The following is an 18,943-nucleotide window of genomic DNA, read 5'->3' as shown; positions in this document are numbered from 1 at the left end:
AGCTTAGGTAGAAACTTAGTTTGTCTCGGATAGAATTATATATTGAATCATTAAAAATTGATGTATGTAATATTTGAAAACAAAAAAAATATATAACTACGTCATGCTTACATTGCATAAAATAGCTGCTGAATTATGATATATAGCTACGTCATTTTCTTCTTCTCTATTCTGATTCTATTTTTACTTGTTTTGAAATAAAACAATTTTTTTTACATAATCTATTTTTTAATCTGAACAAAAGTAAAATTTTATTTTCTGATTTAAAAATTAATTAATCAAATTTAAAAAAGACTATAAATTCAACTCTTTTTCTAAGCTATCAAGAACCTTCAATTATTATTATTATTATTATTATTATTATTATTATTATTATTATTATTATTATTATTTCTTCGTTAAAATATCAAATCTCAGTCATAAATATAAATTCTAAGTATTACATAGTGGCTAATAATTTACAACCGATTTTTAAGTATGCTAAGAACATTTTTGTTAATTATTTTGTTATTTAGATCTTTACTTTTGTTAGTAGGTTGATGATTGATGATAAGAAATTGACACTTATGATTTCGGTTTTTCTCCTTTTAGCGATCTACCATGATTGGATTTTGTTAAACGAAGTTAATCCATAATGACAACTAGACTTGGAAATCCAATACTAATATATATGGGTATCAAATCAAGAGACTTTGTTATAAAATCCAACTAATTAAGTTAAGCCAAAAGAAGAAAATGATTAATTGCCAAAATTAGAGTTTCATGGTTAAATAATTTAGTATAAAGGACTATATAATCCCTCCCCCCAAAAATAAAAAATCTCAACAAAAACACACTCTAATCTTCATCACTATCATCAATAAACAAAATGAGTTCCTCAACATTACCATTATCCTTCAAAGTACTTGGCTTGATCCTTATCATCACCACTCATGGCTCTCATGTAGCAGATGCAAGGAAAGCAATAGCTCCTTCTCCAAGGCAAAGAGTTTCAGCTTTGGTTGATGTAGTTTGTCAAAGCTACGAAGTACTAGAGGAGGATAGAGCAAGATGCACGAAGGAGATGCTTTCAGACCCCAAAATCTCGTCGGAGAAAGACTCCGAAAAACTGAGAATTCTGCTGGTTGATCTGGCAATCAAGAAGTCCAGAGAAGCACGGATCTCCCTGGAAAAGATGGCAAAAACAAATAAGAAGTATCCTAAAGCTCTAGAACGTTGTGCTGGGTTCTTAAATGATGCGGTTCTGCAGTTTGATAGTGCCCTTGATTCACTGAAGAACCCAAATCCAGAGGAAGATCTTATGTCCATAAGTATGAATGTTACTATTGCAGGTGATCAGCTTGATTATTGTGAGATAGGCTTAGCTAATGATCACATCGTTGATCACACTGTTAAATCTATTATCCACAATGCTAGGATGCATCAGCGAATGGTTTCTAGGGCATTTTCCATGTGATTTCTCTTTCTTCTTTAACAACCAACATTGTTGATCAAACTGTATTATAAACAAAAATGGTGTTCATCATATTGAACCGTGTATAAACATATTGTTCATTCTCTGTTTACATTTTTCTCTCATGTTTTTCTTTTTCTTTCCCTCATTTTTAATGTGAAACACTAAAAGTAATGAATTATGATTTTAATTTTAGTAATGAATTATGAATTTTAATTTTAATTTTAGTCCTAGGGTATTATGATGTTAGTGTTAATGCATACATTTCAAGAAAATGGGATGAAGGATTAGGTCTCTTATACTAAGATGTCCTAGCTTCTATCTGTGAAAATATTTCTCTCATTAGTGGTTTCACTCCTACCGGCCCATAAGACTTTAGGTCCTTTTCATGAACAACTCTATCACCACATAATCCTCTCTCAAAGCGATTCATATCAAAGGATTTTATTTTGTGACATACTAGCATTATTTACTATCATTATATGAAAATTGAAATTTTCTTTGCTTATTTGATGAGGCATATGTATGATTGCATAAAGAGTGATAAGAATGTGTCACTTTTATATGCATGTTTTTAACTTGTTTTTTTGAATTTTTGGGTATTCTTTCTAATGAGTCACTTGAAAATGAAAACTCTTACCCAAAAGAGGGTGGTATAGTAAAACAATAAAAGAAATAACCTATCAAATCTGAAAGAGTAGTCATTGATGAAGAAGAAGAAGAAGAGCTTGATGACATTTCTCCTCAATCCACCACTGGAATATCAACCTCTACTAGACATAAATCTCTTCTGTACGAATTTGTTAAGGATGTTCTACAAGAATTTGTCAACTTGTCCAATCATCTCATCTCTTCCAGCCAACAAGAGAGAAAGCTTGTTGTTTGAAATGAAAATACTTTCCGCAAGTCAAGGGACCGAGTTGCTATTCTTCTGAAGTATGTGGATAACATTCATAAAGATGAAACCATCGCAACTTATCAAGAGGAGCCATTGAATACTGAGGATGAAAGCTCGGATGCCTAAGGATGTCTCATGTTGAATACTTTTAATTTTGTTGCACTTAGTTTTATGAGACAATTTGTTTTTTAGATAATGGTTCTTGTGTCTTTTGGATGACTGTATCTCTTAACTAAACAATTATTTTCTTCTAGCTATGTTATTTTTGGAATCTAACGTGCAGGGCTGAATAGGTGAACCTTTCCTCCCTTGATGATAAAAGGGGGGAGTAGAATAGTCATTAATAGGATAAATAGGATAGATTGAGATAGAGTAGATTGAGACATATGGTGACTTGATGTTTTTTGATTAATAAGCTCATGTTTAATAATGATATTCTCTTATCTCTTATACGTGCTGCTAAAAATTCTGGTTGTATGCTAGTATGAAATGTATGTTGTTTGTGAAGAAGGACACATTAAAGGGGAGTATGTCTTACGAGAGAAAGATGGAGCAAATCGCATTTGATTTGGCATCATCAAAGAAAAGTCTCTAATTTGAATTCTGTATTTAATTTCCTTTAAATCTACATTAAATGATATTTGTCATCAAGTGGGAGATTATTGAGTTTAGTAATCAATAATAACATTTTTGGTGATGACAAACATGATTTTAATTGGGTTGATAGCCCAAAAATATTTTTGATGAATCACTTAGTGTTGCAAGTCCAAGTGTTATTATGCAGCCCAAACAATGAAACCAAGTATCTGAACCTTAGCTACTTAGACCAAGCTCTTAGTCTAGCCCATTATCTGCATGAAAGAAAAATCATCTAGCTGATAGTGGAATTCTGGCAAATCAGATAAAGCAATTAACCAAGAAAAATGGTGCTTCACTTTTTTGTTAAGCACCAAATTAAAAAAAAGAAAAGAAAATATTGGAAATTATGTCAAATCAAATGAGAGCAAAAAATAATTTGCTCAAGTTAAGCTAAATCAGAAGAAAGAGGTAAAATATTTCCATTAACATGCAAGTCAATTACTTGTTGAATTGTCCTTCCCTCAGCACATGCAATTTTGGGTAACAAAAGAAAAATAGAGTCTACCTTCTTTTGCTGTGAATCAATAGTTAATATATTGTTGCTTGAAGCCAAAGCACAAAGTTATGATTTTGAGTTATCAAACCCATTGAGGAATGAAGCTGCTGCTGTCGATCTATTCTCTGCATTGCTTAACTCTAATTTTAAATTCCTAATTTTCTGGTCTGATGGAAGAAAAAAAAGAAAAAACTGCAGCTGGTTCAAGATTCAAGGAGTTGACTTAAGAAAGCAAGTCGTAGCTTTGGAAACAGAACTCAATACAAAAAGGAGAAATCAACTTCAGTTTGGAAAAGGAGAGTGAACCAACAAAATCTGAGTTTCATTGAGAACTTTTCTACTGTTTTAGTTCAACGTTTTGGACAGTATTTCTATATCAAAGGAACATTTCTCCAAGATGAAGAGCTATATATAGAAGAGCTGAATTCAATTCATCCTATAGCTTTAAGCTATTCAACATCATCTCCTTCATGGTTTATCATTGAATATTTTTGTTTGTATATTTTATCTTTCTTGGTTTCTATTCAGTGATAAAAGGCATATACGTGAGGCACAAGGAAAAGCCATTAAGAAAAAAGACAAAGAAAAGTACTTGGAGAGAAAAGCCAAAATTTATGTCAAGTCTCTTTTGATTGTATTTCTGTTTTGTATGATGTACTTGAGAGGTATCTCTTGCTAAGTTGTGTGAGCACTTAATGGTGTTGTGAGTCTAGAGAGCGAACCTAGCCAAATCAAGCTTAGGTAGAGGCTCTGTTTGTCCTTGGTAGGATTAGGTTGAATCCTTGGGAATTGGTGTATGTAATATTTGAAAAGATAGTGAAAATTTCATCACTGTTATGTGAAGACTAGATGTAGGCTGCATTGCACAAGGCAGCTGAACTATGATACATAGATGTGTCATTATCTTCTTCTTCTTCTCTATTTTGATTCTATTTTCACTTGTTATGAGACAAAACAAAATTGTCTCCTGCATAATCTATCACGCAGTCTAAATAGAAGTAAGCAGGTTTTTTCGGGAAACTTCATTTATTCTGGTGTGGATAGCAGGCAGGCCTATATTTCTTGGTTTCAATAGGACTCCTTATGAGTGTTGTTTTATTTTCTAGTTTGAGAATCAATTAATAAAATTTAAAAGAAGACCATAAATTTAACCTCCCTTTTCTAAGCCATCACAAACCTTCAATTGTAATTATTATTATTATTATTATTATTATTATTATTATTATTATTATTTCTTCGTTAGAATATCAAATCATGGTTGTAAATAAACAAATAAAAAACAGAATAAATGAAGGAAAGACAGTAGGATCCCTTATTAGCTTTGATCCATCACCTTATAATTCGATCTTTATTGTGCATTATGAGTTATAACCCAGCTTTAATTATTATTCATTCTTTGCTTGTAACTGACACCTTCATTATCAGCTTAATGATCATCATTTCTATCTTAATGACTAAATAGTCATAACATAAATATCATTCATCAATTTTATGCCTATAAAAAGCACTAATTTCTATATCTCCAGAGACAACACATGATAAGTTCTATTTTCATGTCTTACATTCTATATTCATAGAATTATTATAAACAAAATACTTGATAAGTTATATTTCATGTCTTACATTTTATATTCATAGAATTATTATAATACACAACACATACATGATAACTTCTATTTCATGACTTACATTCTATATTCATAGAATTATTCTTATACCTCTTAAACACTTATTGACTTGAGTATTGGAGTGTCTTTTGCAGATACCCACCCCTTGTTCTCTCCTTCCCGACGTATAACTCGTCTTGACGAAAAGTTTAAAGACATTCATTGATGGACGAACTATACACCGGCCAATCTCAACAAGAACAAACTTATTATAGAAATGTGATTAAGTTGAGTTAGATTAGAATTTGGGAATAATTTGTGTACACAAACCGAATCGATTTAAACCAAGAACCACACAGGGTCAATCAATCTTGAAATAATTGTTTAGGACAAACCAAACAGTATTGATATTTTTATATTAACTATATAATATTTAATTATTCAACTATGTTAAATATACACAAAAAATTAATCATCAAATTATTTATATAAAATATAAATTAAAAATAAATTAAATAATACATTATTTATATGTAAATATATAATGACTAATTTAATAGCCAATTTTTAGTATGCTAAGAAAATTTTTGTTAATCATTTGGTTATTTAGATTTTTAATTTTGTTAGTAGGTTGATGATTGATGATGAGAAATTGACAATTATGATTTCTGTTTTTCTCCTTTCAGCGATCTACCATGATTGGATTTTGTTAAACGAAGCTAATCCATAATGACAACTAGACTTGGAAATCCAATGCTAATATATATGGGTATCAAATCAAGAGACTTTGTTATAAAATCCAACTAATTAAGTTAAGCCAAAAGAAGAAAATGATTAATAGCCAAAATTAGAGTTTCATGATTAAATAGTTTAGTATAAAGGACTATATAATCCCTCCCCCCCAAAAATAAAAAATCTCAAAGAAAACACATCAATAAACAAAATGAGTTCGTCAACATTACCATTGTTCTTCAAAGTACTTGGCTTGATCCTTATCATCACCTCTCATGGGCCTCATGTAGCAGATGCAAGGAAAGCAATAGCTCCTTCTCCAAAGCAAAGAGTTTCAGCGTTGGTTGATGTAGTTTGTCAAAGCTACAAAATACAAGAGGAGGATAGAGGAAAATGCACGAAGGAGATGCTTTCAGACCCCAAGATCTCATCAGAGAAAGATTCCGGAAGACTGAGAATTCTACTGGTTGATCTGGCAATCAAGAAGACCAGAGAAGCACGGATCTCCCTGGAAAAGATGGCAAAAACAAATAAGAAGTATCCTAAAGCTCTAGAACGTTGTGCTGGGTTCTTAAATGATGCGGTTCTGCAGTTTGATAGTGCCCTTGATTCACTGAAGAACCCAAATCCAGAGGAAGATCTTATGTCCATAAGTATGAATGTTACTATTGCAGGTGATCAGCTTGATTATTGTGAGATAGGCTTAGCTAATGATCACATTGTTGATCACACTGTTAAATCTATCATCCACAATGTTAGGATGCATCAACGAATGGTTTCTATGGCCTTTTCCCTATGATTTCTGTTTCTTCTTTAACAACGAACATTGTTGATCAAACTGTATTATAAACAAAAATGTTCTTCATATTATTGAACCACGTATAAACATATTGTTCATTCTCTGTTTACATTTTTCTCTCTTGCTTTTCTTTTTCTTTCCGTCATTTTTAGTGTGAAACACTAAAAGTAATGAATTATGATTTTAATTTTAATATATTATAAATAATTATTATAACTCTACCTATGTTACACTTGTGGTACATAGCTGGTCCCAAACCCGGATAAAGGAGGAGGGTTGTGTTAGGTCTTCGACAACCAATATAAAAACTTAGTCGAATCTTCATGACACGAATCAAAGACGTTATTGCGCTAAAGTTAGGTCATTGCCCAGAAGCAACGCGTTGTATGGCTCGAGTACAGTGTCAAATGAGTAAGGGCCGTTGCATCGTTGCCCGGATGTAGTGTTAAATGAGTAAGGGTTCCCGCGTTTTCATGAACGGACGAGGGTAAATAAGCTAGTTCACAAAGTAAAAGGTAAATGTCAGAGCGAAAGAAGGTGGAGATTTGGAACATGGAACATAGGCACTCTAACAGGAAAATCCATGGAGGTGGTGGACATTATGACAAGGAGGAAGATTAACATTATGTGCCTACAAGAAATAAAATGGGTTGGTGCGAAGGCTAGGGAGTTGGATACTTTCGGATTCAAACTTTGGTATACAGAAAAGGTGAAGAACAGGAATGAGGTTGGCATTGTGGTGGATAAGCAGTGGAAGAAGGACGTAGTGGATGTCAAGAGGGTGGGAGATCGGATCATCTCTATCAAACTTGTGGTGGAGAGAGGTGCTTTTCATGTGATTAGCGCCTATGCATCGCAAGTGGGTTCGGACGAACAACATAAGATAAGGTTTTGGGAGGATCTAGAGAGTTTGGTCCAAGACATACCTTCGGGAGATAAGATTTTCTTAGGAGGGGATTTAAATGGCCATGTTGAAAGAGAAGTGACTGGGTATGAAGTATTCACGGAGGCCATGGTTTCGGGGTAATCAATGCCGAGGGTAAAACTATTTTGGACTTTTCCTCAACCTTTGACCTTCTCATCGCAAATACATGTTTTAAAAATAGAGACGAACATCTATAACCTATAAAAGTGGCATGACAAGCTCTCAAATCGACTTCTTCTTGTTGAGGAGAGTCGACCAAAAATTTTGCATTAATTGTAAAATTATCCCAGGAGAGAGTTTAACAACACAACATAGAATGCTTGTCATGAATTTTCGCGTTGAGTAAAAGTTGAGGAAAAGACATACGAAGAACTCAAGGATGAGGTGGTAGCGGATGAAAGGTGAGGAACAGAGAAGCTTCCTAAGACGGGTAGGAGAAGAGGCAAAGTGGGATAGGAATGGAAATGTGGAAGAGATGTGGAGGGAGATGGCAGAAGTTATTAGAAGAACAGAAAAAAGAAAGTTTTGGTGAATCTAAAGGGATAGGACCAAGAGACAAGGAGTCCTGGTGGTGGAATGCGAGTGAACAAGAAAAGATAAAGTTAAAAAGGGGGTGCTTTAAAGAGTGGTCTTTATGCTGCAATGCAGATAATTGGAAAAAATATAAGGCGGCTAAAAAAAAGACCAAAGTAGTTGTAAGTGAAGCAAGAACAAGAGCATATGAGGGTCTCTACCAGTCTTTGGGTACAAAAGAAGGAGAAAAATGTATATATAAAATCGTAAAGAGTCGTGAAAGAAGAACGAGAGATTTGGATCAGGTTAAGTGCATAAAGGATAAGGATGGAGAGGTGTTGGCTCAAGAGGAGAAGATTAATGCTGAAAGGTGGAAGAGCTACTTACATGAGTTATTTAATGAAGGATATCAGACTCTTCCGAACCTCGGTCGATTATCCACAAGGGAAGAAGATCAAAACTTTGACTACTATCGACGGATTCAAGACTTTGAGGTAAAAGAGGCTCCAAAGCCGATGAAAAATGGCAGGGAAGTAGAACCTGATAATATCCCGATTGAGTTTTGGAAGGGCCTTAGAGAAAAAAGGTATCAATTGGTTAACCAAGCTTTTTAATGAGATTTTAAGGTCAAAGAAGATGCTTGATGAGTGGAGAAAGAGTACCTTAGTACCTATGTACAAGAATAAAAGGGATATATAAAGTTGCGAAAAATATAGAGGGATCAAGCTCATGAGCCATACCATGAAGTTCTGGGAAAGAGTGATAGAACGGAGGTTGAGAAAAGAGACACAAGTAACAGAGAACCAATTTGGATTTATACCAGGTAGATCCACCACCGAATCGATATACCTGTTAAGAAGGATGATGGAGAAGTATCGTAATAATAAAAGAGATCTACATATGGTGTTTATTGATTTGTAAAAAGCGTATGATAGGGTGCCAAAGGAGGTCTTATGGAAGGCTTTAGAAAAAAAGAGAGTAAGGATCGCATATATTCGTGCAATTAAAGACATATATGATGGGGTCACAACTAGTGTGAAAACTCAAGATAGTGTGACAGAGAAATTTTCTATTGGTATAGAATTACACCAGGGATCATCCTTAAATAATCCATACCTTTTCACATTAGTCTTGGAAGTACTTGCAGAGCACATCCAAGAGTCTGTGCCATGGTGTATGATTTTTGTCGATGATATCGTCCTTATGGGAGAGTCAAGGGAAGACCTAAATAAGAAGTTGGACTTATGGAGAGAAGCTCTAGAAGTGTATGGTTTGCGTATAAGTCATAGCAAGACAGAATATATGGAATGTAAGTTCAGTCTGAGAAGGAAAAACCCTAATATAGAGGTGAAGATTGGAGAAAACATCCTACGAAAAGTTAAAAATTTTAAGTATCTTGAGTGCATCATACAAAATAATGGAGAGATTGAACAGGATGTAAATCATAGGATCCAAGCAGGTTGGTCAAAATGGCGGAGTGCATCTGGCTTTATATGTGACAAAAAAATACCTTTAAAACTTAAAGGTAAATTCTATTGCACTACTATAAGACCGGCTATACTTTATGGTACGGAGTGTTGGGGCGGCCAAAGGGGAGTATGAACATAAGCTAAGTGTGGCAGAGATGAAGATGTTGAGATGGATGAGTAATCATACACGATTGGACAAAATAAGGAACGAAGATATAAGGGAGAGAGTTGGAGTAGCACCCATTGTGAAAAAGATAGTAGAATCGTGTCTCAGGTAGTTTGGATATGTGAGAAGAAGACCGATAGAACATACAGTCAGGAGGGTGGATAATATGGAAGATGGATAAGGAGTGAACGATAGAGGAAGACCTAAGAAGACCATTCATGAGGTGGTCAAATGAAATCTACATGTAAACAGTCTCTCTGTAGACATGATACATGACAGAGCTCAATGACATTGTTTAATTTATGTAGCCGACTCCACCTAATAAAACAATACTTTGTTGTTGTTGTATAAATAATTATTATACATATGTTAATAAAAATGATTAAAGTCATGGTATGTTTATACAGAAACTACGAGTTACCTACTTATCCATATAAAATAATATTAAAATATAAAATATATATTAAATATAAATTAAAAATTACATATATTTATATATAAATACATGAATAAATTTTTAGTATGCATATAATATTTTTTATCACTAAATTATTATTATATGTTTTTCAAATAAATTAAAGTTTTACCATTAAAGAAAGAAAATGTATAAAAACATATAAATTATAACTTAAAAATTTTAATATTTTTAATTAAAATTTATTAATTGATGAACACTATATATAATATATCTAAAATTTTCAACCATATCACGTTAATGAAAAAATACTATATTCAACTTAAAATTCTAAGACATTAAATTAATAAATCTCTTATCTTATAAATTTTTTATATTTTTTTATGTGAGACTAATTTCATAAAAAATTTTTAAAAAAAAAAAAAGAAATAATCTTTATTCATAATGCATAGCTTTTTTCAATCGATTGAGTTGCATGGTACAAGATAATATCATTATTTGTATTTTTGTTAATTTCAATTGATTAACGTTACAAAATCAACAAAATTTATTATTTTTGACTAATATTAAATTTTAAATTCTAAACTTTAAAATTAAAAATTTTAGTATAAAAAATTAAAAAGTATTGATAAAAATTTTACTAGTATTGATAAAAATTAAAAAGTAACGCGTCAATTCTAACATTTTTCATTTTCAATTAGAGAAATTTTTTAAGGCTAATAATTTTTAGTATTTTTTATCATTATTTGATCAACATAAAAATCAAATTATCATTTTATTAATTTATATATGTAAATTTTAAAATATATAAACACAAATTATATTAATTCATTTATAGTTACAAATTATATTAATTCATAAAATTATATACTTTATACATCTATAAATATAAGTGCATAGCATTGCTCTTTCAATTATATACAGCTTTTGCATCAAAGAATTGACTGCAACGTTTTCATTTCTTTTTTGCCTATTAACAAAATCTATAATAATTTATAATTAAGAGATAAGTATAAGTTTTGGAAGAAAATGGAAGGAAGAGGAAAAACGGCTAAGGCTTTAATTGTTATGTTGTCTGTTAGTTGATTTTAAATTTTTTTGGTAGATATTTATAATTATTTTTATATAAAATTAATAATTAAAACATTAAATATATCAAATTATCTAATTATTTTTAACTAATAATTTTATATAAAAATAATTTTACGTAAATTTTTATTATTATTATTTTATTTTATTTTATTTTATTTTTTTGCCTTGTAAACTAAAAGAAAAGAAACCAGAAGCAAAGATGAGAAATTAAAGGTGCTACATCACATTGGTAAATGACAACACATGAGATTGGATCTTATCCAGTAAATAAAAAATTAGATATTATCAATTGTGATTTTTCATTTTTTAATATTCTCTATCATATTTAATTTTAACTCTACTTATAAAATTAATGATTAGAGATCACATTGCATTTTTTCAAGTGTTAAAAAAACTTAAAAGAATCCAATTCTCAACACACTTATCTAGTAATAGAGTTTAAGGATAAACCTTCTTCTTTTAATGATTATATATTATTAAATATTAAAAAGGAAATAATTAAAATACATGAGAATTGATAAGATCAATTCAACAAGTTGTTAATGATTTTCACTATTTCCGACCTTCCCCCACCTGAAAAGTCCCCCCTAAACTCTTCAACAGTAATCCATCCCCTATTGAGGAGTAGTTTTTCTCTCAATAAGATTTGTTGCACCAAAAGCTATGTCTGAAAGCAACATAATCTCATCGTTGATCTTGGTAACAGCAGGGTTAACGATCTTCGCTTCGGCCAAACCTTTGGCGCAGTTATCGGCGTCATCGCCGGCGATCTTGGCATCATAATTTGCAGTAATGGGATCGTTCTCGATCCCTTTAAGGGCACTCTGGAAGGATGCAATGACAGCATCATAATCGGATCCAGCGCATTGTTGAATCGCCGGAGACTTGTCCTTCTCCGCCAAAGTCTGAAGGAATTTCTGTCCCTTGCCGGCCTTGTTCACTGCCAAGGTAAGGATCAACTTTGAGATCTGAAGAGGGCTCTTTGCTGCTAGAATCTTAGGGTTTGATGTCAGGATGTCAACGCATTTTGCCTTTTCTATCACCAGTTCATCGTCACAAACTTTAGTTATCAAGTCGCTTATGGGAAGGGATTTTCCCAAGTTTACACGAGCTTGTGCAACATTGCCAATGATGAGAATCGAGACAAGGCTGAACAAGATGGAGGATTGTGTTGAGGAATTCATATTGATAATAATGGTGTAGGAAGATAGTTGTTTGATTTGGGTGGGGGAAGACGAATTCTAAGTGGTGTTAGGGGCTCTCTTTATAGTTCATCATAAATTATGAAACGCTAAATTTAGAGTAAGACGGAAACTACTTATGGAAATGTTCAACTAGATAAGAGATATATTAGGTAGCAACTCACGTACTGTCGCAAAAAACGTCTTTTTTTTTTTAAGGATGATACGGGGGATGGTATTAATTAATTAATTAATTAATGTAATTAAAGTTATAAATTTAAGAAAGATCCGTTGGTTTATAGTTTTTTATTTTAAGTGAATTAAGGAAATACGTTACACTCTCAAGAATATCTGTAACAGAAATGGCCTGAATCATATATATATATATATATATATATATATATATATATATATTGGGCTTTTATAACTTGGAATTTTTGTTGCTTTGGTATGCTTTCTTAAAAATGTAATTAGAATTTTTAATTCATAAATTAACTAATTAAGCATAATAAATTATTAGATAAAATAAAAGTAAATAAATTAATTAAAAAATGAAAAGTTTGGAATTTTTCTTAAGTGATAAATAAAATAGTAATTGTAGAAGATCGAATTAATATAAGTAGATTATAACTGACAAACATAAATTTTATAATTGTATGTGTGTAAAATTATATAACACTATTGTTCGGTAACTCGGGTACCAGACGGTTTGGTGGGATCCTCGGGTTGATAGGTGGGGTGTAGTCTGGAACCGGTTTGCGAGGGTGAAGCTAGAGTAGACGACGTCCTGAGTTCCTGATGTGGAGGGGGTGTCACCTACAAAGACACTACGACGTCCTAGTCAGTTGAGTATGCAGGCAAAAAAGGGGAATAAAGTGATATGTGACTTACCTTCGGGGAGGGGTAGGACCCTCCTCATATATACCATGTCAGAGGTGGATTCTACAAAAGCAGGCCTGCCTTTTTCAAAGTTTCTCCATACAGCTGTGGCAGAGCTGACAAGAAAACGTGTCCGAGTTGGCGGTCGAGTGCCTCACACCCGACCGTTCGAGTCGGATGACCTATGAGTCGGATATGCCCACGTGAGATTTGGATCAGGCCGTAATAACAACTATTGTAAATTAAAATTATAAAATAGATAATATATATTATTATTAATAATTGTAACAAGTAATATATAGTTATAAAATTGATTTATCCAAAGTTAAGAGCAAGCTAAGTCCCAAAAGGTATTTAGTAGTTGGAAAACGAATCTATAATATGATGCAAGTTATTTTTAAAAAACAGTTATGGAAATAATACTTTTAATTAAGAACAAGTCCAAAATAAAAAAAATATGTAATTAAAAAAAAAGTTGTGATGATTATTTTTTATAGAGTAAATTATTATTTTTATTTATAAAAGTTTTTAATACTAATAAATCTATTCACAAATAAATAAAATTACTATTTTTATCCATGAAAGATTGACTTTTACTAACAAAACTATCTGAATTCTAAAAAATTATTTAAAATTTTCAAACTACCCTCTAATATAATCTAACTCTAACTTCTCCTTTTACTCTACACCACCATTCTCACTCAAATCTTTCTTCACCACCACTCTCATCCCCAACTAGCACCATCACTAACGTCATCACCATCCCCAAATCCTTCTCTTTACCACCACCATCGAAAAATAGAGGAAGAGTAAGAGAGAAAGTCGAAACAGAAAGAGTAAAAGAATGACTAAAAAGAGAAGTTACTCATCGCCGTTGAAAATTTTATTTTGAAGAGGAGAAGCATTCAGAATTTCACATTCAAATTCAAACAATAATGCTATAACAAAATCATATTATTACAGATTCAACAACAAAACTAACAGAACTGCATACATAAATTAAATTCAAATCATAACAACAGAACTGGACCATTCAAATTTAACAATCACAGATCTACAATTCAATAATGAGTCAGATTATGGAGATGCAAAATTAGAGAATGAAGCAACAAAAATTAAAAATTGAAAATTGAAAAAGACTGTGACGACGACGTTTTGCCAAATCTTTGAATCTCTCAATTCCCAGCCTCGAAGTTTCGTGAGCAACGCTTCAAGGTCGAAACGCTGGCATGAAGACTGTTGTCGAAGATGGTCCCAATCAGAGTCTACCATGTTCTTGTAAAAGAAAATACGAAGACCAAGGATTTGGTCATCAAAGCGAGGCTCAAGGGAATCGAGAGTGCTACCATTATACAAGACCTCATGTGTGCTAGTGAAGGAAAGGTAGAAAACGTTCATGGCCCTCGTTGATGGAGTAGCAACAATGACAAACACAGATCTTCAGGCAAAGGCGGTGATGATGTGCAGATCTTATCACCGCTGCTACTGGAATCGCTACTGCCAAGCCACCATTGCTGTCACTAATGTTCTGAAAACCAGACGGAATCGGTTGGTCAAACCAGTTGAATTGAAAATTGATGACTAATTTGATTTGGTTCATATACAAAACTGCTTATTTTAAAAACCGAAATTGAATAAAAAATTCAGTCGGTTGAACCGAACTAGAACCTATTCGGTTTTTAAAAAACACCATTCCTAAAATCTGAATCATTACAAGAAAAATATTCAATACCATCGAATTTATCATCGGATTTAGTATCGGACGTTAGCGGCAATTTTTTCATTGGATTTGGCTATAAATTTATAATCCTAAAATATTATTGTCGAAATTGATGTTCTGACGCGAGGTTTGAAATTGGAGGAGTGGTGGTGTGAAGTAAAAAGAAAAATTAGAGTTAGGTTATATTAGAGAATATTTTGAAAATTTTTAAAAAATTTTTAGAATTTGGATAATTTTGTTAGTAAAAATTCATCTTTCATAAATAAAAATGGTAGTTTTATAAATTCGTAAATAGATTTATCAACATTCTAAATTTTTATTGCTAGTAGAAATGATAATTTATTTTTTTTATATTTATAAGATCGAGTTTGATTATGTGACTAAGAAAATGCTTAATTACTTTGTTATGAATAACTTGATTTTAATTTTTTGGTTAGAATTAATGAAAAACAAATTAATTTTAAGAAGTCATTAATTTTTTCATTTTATGTAAAGCTGGTTGTGCAAGAACTTATTCTTCTGAAAAATACTATTTTTTATCTATTATTATCTTTTTTTATCATATTATTTTATTATTTCTGCTCTCAAATCAATAAAATTACTACAACAATTACTGTGATTACTACAATTATGATTTTATCGTTATTTAGAAAAAAAATCATGATAAAGAAAAATGATACTTTTGGAAGACAAATTTTCAGTTTTGACTAAATAATTAAAATAAAATAAAATAAAATGTTTAAAATAAAAATAAGATATTTCAAACATTAGAAATAAAATTAAAATTTAGTCTAAATATTATTAAAGACTAAATAAATACATTACTCTTTTATTTTTTTAATGCTTCGCGAGGAACACAAAAAATAATAATTATATATATATTTGTTCAACTATGTTATTATGTATCTACAAAAATATTACCGATATAAAATATATATTAAAATTAAATTAAATAATATATATATTTATATACAAATATATTATGACTAAATTTTTATGTATACATAATATTTTTTATATTTGTTTATTATATATATCATTACCTCATTTTTCTAATCATGATCAACCATGAAACTAATCAAAATTTTTAAACTAACATAATCAAAATATTTATAATAAAATAATTAAGCATGTCAAATTAAAGTTGTACAATCAAGCCTTTTATAAAAATAAAAAATACTGTACCTTTGTTTTTAATTATATATTTTTTATTTCGGACTTGCTCTTGATTAAAAGTAGTATCTCCATAAATTTAAAAAAAAAATTGCATCCTATTTTAGATTTATTTTCAAACAGTAATATTTTTTTTAGACTTGCTCGACATTATATATATATTTGAATAAAGACAAAATTGAGATTTATTAAAATATTAAAAAATTAAATTAAATTAAATTAAATTAAATTAAATTAAATTTTAGAAGTATATATTTTAAAATTTTTAATAAATTTTAAAGATAAAAAATATATTTTACTTTAAAATTGAGTTATGGCTCATCATGTAATAAAAACCTTATAACATAACTAATCATTTTGCCATTTTGTTAAACTATCTATTTTGCGCGGCAACTAACAGAATCTATCATTTATAATTGAAAGATAATATAGACTTTCAAAAAAAAAGAGAAAAGAGTTTAAGGAAAAGAAGAACGTAATAGGAGATTATTTGATTTTTTTTGTTATTGTTTAGAGTTTTTGGTTAAAAAAGAATGATAGAATATTTAAAAATCAAAAACTAAGTGTTGCAAAAATAATTATCAAGTTGATTAAGAATTATAAGAGTGGAATGATTTTGGATTTTTTTTTTAGTTGTGATGATACTGTCAAAAGTGTCTAAAATTTACTTATAATTTTCTTGTCTTGTTCTATTTGTTTTGTTGCTCCATTTTATTTTGTTAAACTTTTAATTTAAAAAAAAAAGAGAGTTTAAGGATAAACCTTCTTCTTTTAGGAAGAAAGGTGAAATGATTATATATTGTTGGATGATAAGGCTATACAGTTAATATAGCTAATTAGTTGTATCTTTAAAATTAGTAGAGTTGTTACTTAAGTTTGTTAGAGTCTAAAATTTGTTAGAGGCTCCTAACTCATAGCATTTAGTTAGCAGAGTGCTGAATTAGTGTGATTCAGTTTTTTCTAGTATCTATAAGTATAGAACTAGTCATTTGCAAGTAAATAAGATTAACCATAATCACAATTCCATTTTTGAATCTCTCTCAAGTTCATTCTGCACTTTCACTCTGTTCTCATCCCCTGATTCAAATTCTGCAATACTATTGCAGATTTTATCATATATTAAATATTGAAAAGGAAATAATTAAAATACATAAGAATTGAAAAGATCAATTCAACAAGTTGATAATGATTTTCATTATTTCCGACCTTCCCCCACCTGAAAAGTCCCCCATAAATTCCTCAGCATTAATCCTCTAAGAGAAGATCGATTTGGTATTTTTTCTCTATTAGGGATGTTGCAGCAAAAGCCAAGTTTGAAAGCAAACTAATGTCACTGTTGAGATGGTCAATAGCAGGGTTCACGATTTTCGCTCGGGCCAAAATGGTGTGGCACCTACTGACGTCATCGCCGACGATCTTTGAAGCGTAATTTGCAGCCGATGTATCTTCTTTGAGGTCACGAAGGGCACCCTTGAACTGCACAACGGCATCATTATAATCCAATCCAGCGCATTCTTTAATCGCCGGGGACTTCTCCTTCTCCGCCAATGTCTGAAGGAATTTCTGTCCTTCCGTCGCCTTGTTCACTGCCAACTCAAGAATCAACTCTGAGAGCTCACGAAATGTCTTTGCTGATTGGATCTTAGGGTTTGATCTCAACATGTCCATGCATTTTGCCCTTTCTTCCACCAGTCCTGACTCACAAAGTTTAGGGACCAAGGATGCTGTTACCTTTACATGACCTTGTGCTACATTGGCAATCATGAGAATCAATCCGAGGCTGAATAAAATGGAGGACTTTGTTGAGGAATTCATATTGATAATGGTGGTGTAGGGAGATAATTGTTTGATTTGGGTGGGGGAAGATGAATTCTAAGTGGTGTTAGGGGCTCTCTTTATAGTTTCATCATAAACTAATTATGGAAATGTTCAACTAGAGAAGAGATATATTAGGTAGCCACTCACATACGCGGATGGCGGAATTGATGTACGCGTGTTGGAATCGTATTAATTAATGTAATCAGAAGTTATAAAAATATTAGAAAATTCTGTTGGTTTATAGTTTTTAGTTTTAAGTGAATTAAGGGATCATGATTACACTCTTTTGGACGAGAATTATGTAATACAAAGGAATGCATGATTAATATAATACTCTGCCTTTCTTGCAAGCTAAGTCCCAAAAGGTATATTAGTAGTTGGAAAACGAATCTATAATATGATGCAAGTTATTTTTAAAAAACAGTTATGGAAATAATACTTTTAATTCAAAACAAGTCTAAAATAAAAAAACATGTAATTAAAAATAAAGTTGTGATGATTATTTTGTATTGAGTAAATTATCATTTTTATCTATAAAAGTTTCAAATATTGGTAAATCTATTCACGAATAAATAAAATTACTATTTCTATCCATAAAAGATTGATTTTTGCTAATAAAATTATCCAAACTTTAAAAAATTATTTAAATTTCTCAAAATACACTTTATTATAATCTAATTCTAACTTTTTCTTTTACTCCGCACCACCACTCCCACCCAAATCTTTCATCACCAGGCCACCACTCTCAACCCCAACAACCACCATCACTAACGTCATCACCATCCCTAAATTCTTCTCTTTACCACCACCACCGAGAAATGAATCGGAGGAAGAGTCAGAGAGAAAGTCAAAATAGAAAGAATGAGAGAATAACTAAAAAGAGAAATTATTCATCACGGTTGTAAATTTTATTTTAAAGAGGAGAAACATTTAGAATATTACATTCAAATTCAAATAATAATGCTGCA

The 18,943-nt window shown here is 31.1% G+C and overlaps 1 protein-coding gene across 1 annotated transcript; it reads right to left on the bottom strand.

Annotated features, from left to right (window-relative positions):
* Positions 1-11,797: 11,797 nt before the first annotated feature.
* LOC130950357 (uncharacterized) lies at positions 11,798-12,388 on the bottom strand. The gene has a single exon (XM_057878860.1). The coding sequence runs from the start codon at positions 12,386-12,388 to the stop codon at positions 11,819-11,821; it is 570 nt and encodes a 189-aa protein (XP_057734843.1). The 3' UTR covers positions 11,798-11,818.
* Positions 12,389-18,943: the final 6,555 nt, after the last annotated feature.

Source organism: Arachis stenosperma, chromosome 9 (assembly GCF_014773155.1).
Source record: "Arachis stenosperma cultivar V10309 chromosome 9, arast.V10309.gnm1.PFL2, whole genome shotgun sequence".
In the NCBI taxonomy this organism is placed as follows: domain Eukaryota; kingdom Viridiplantae; phylum Streptophyta; class Magnoliopsida; order Fabales; family Fabaceae; genus Arachis; species Arachis stenosperma.
This window is presented reverse-complemented; position numbering and strand designations above follow the sequence as displayed.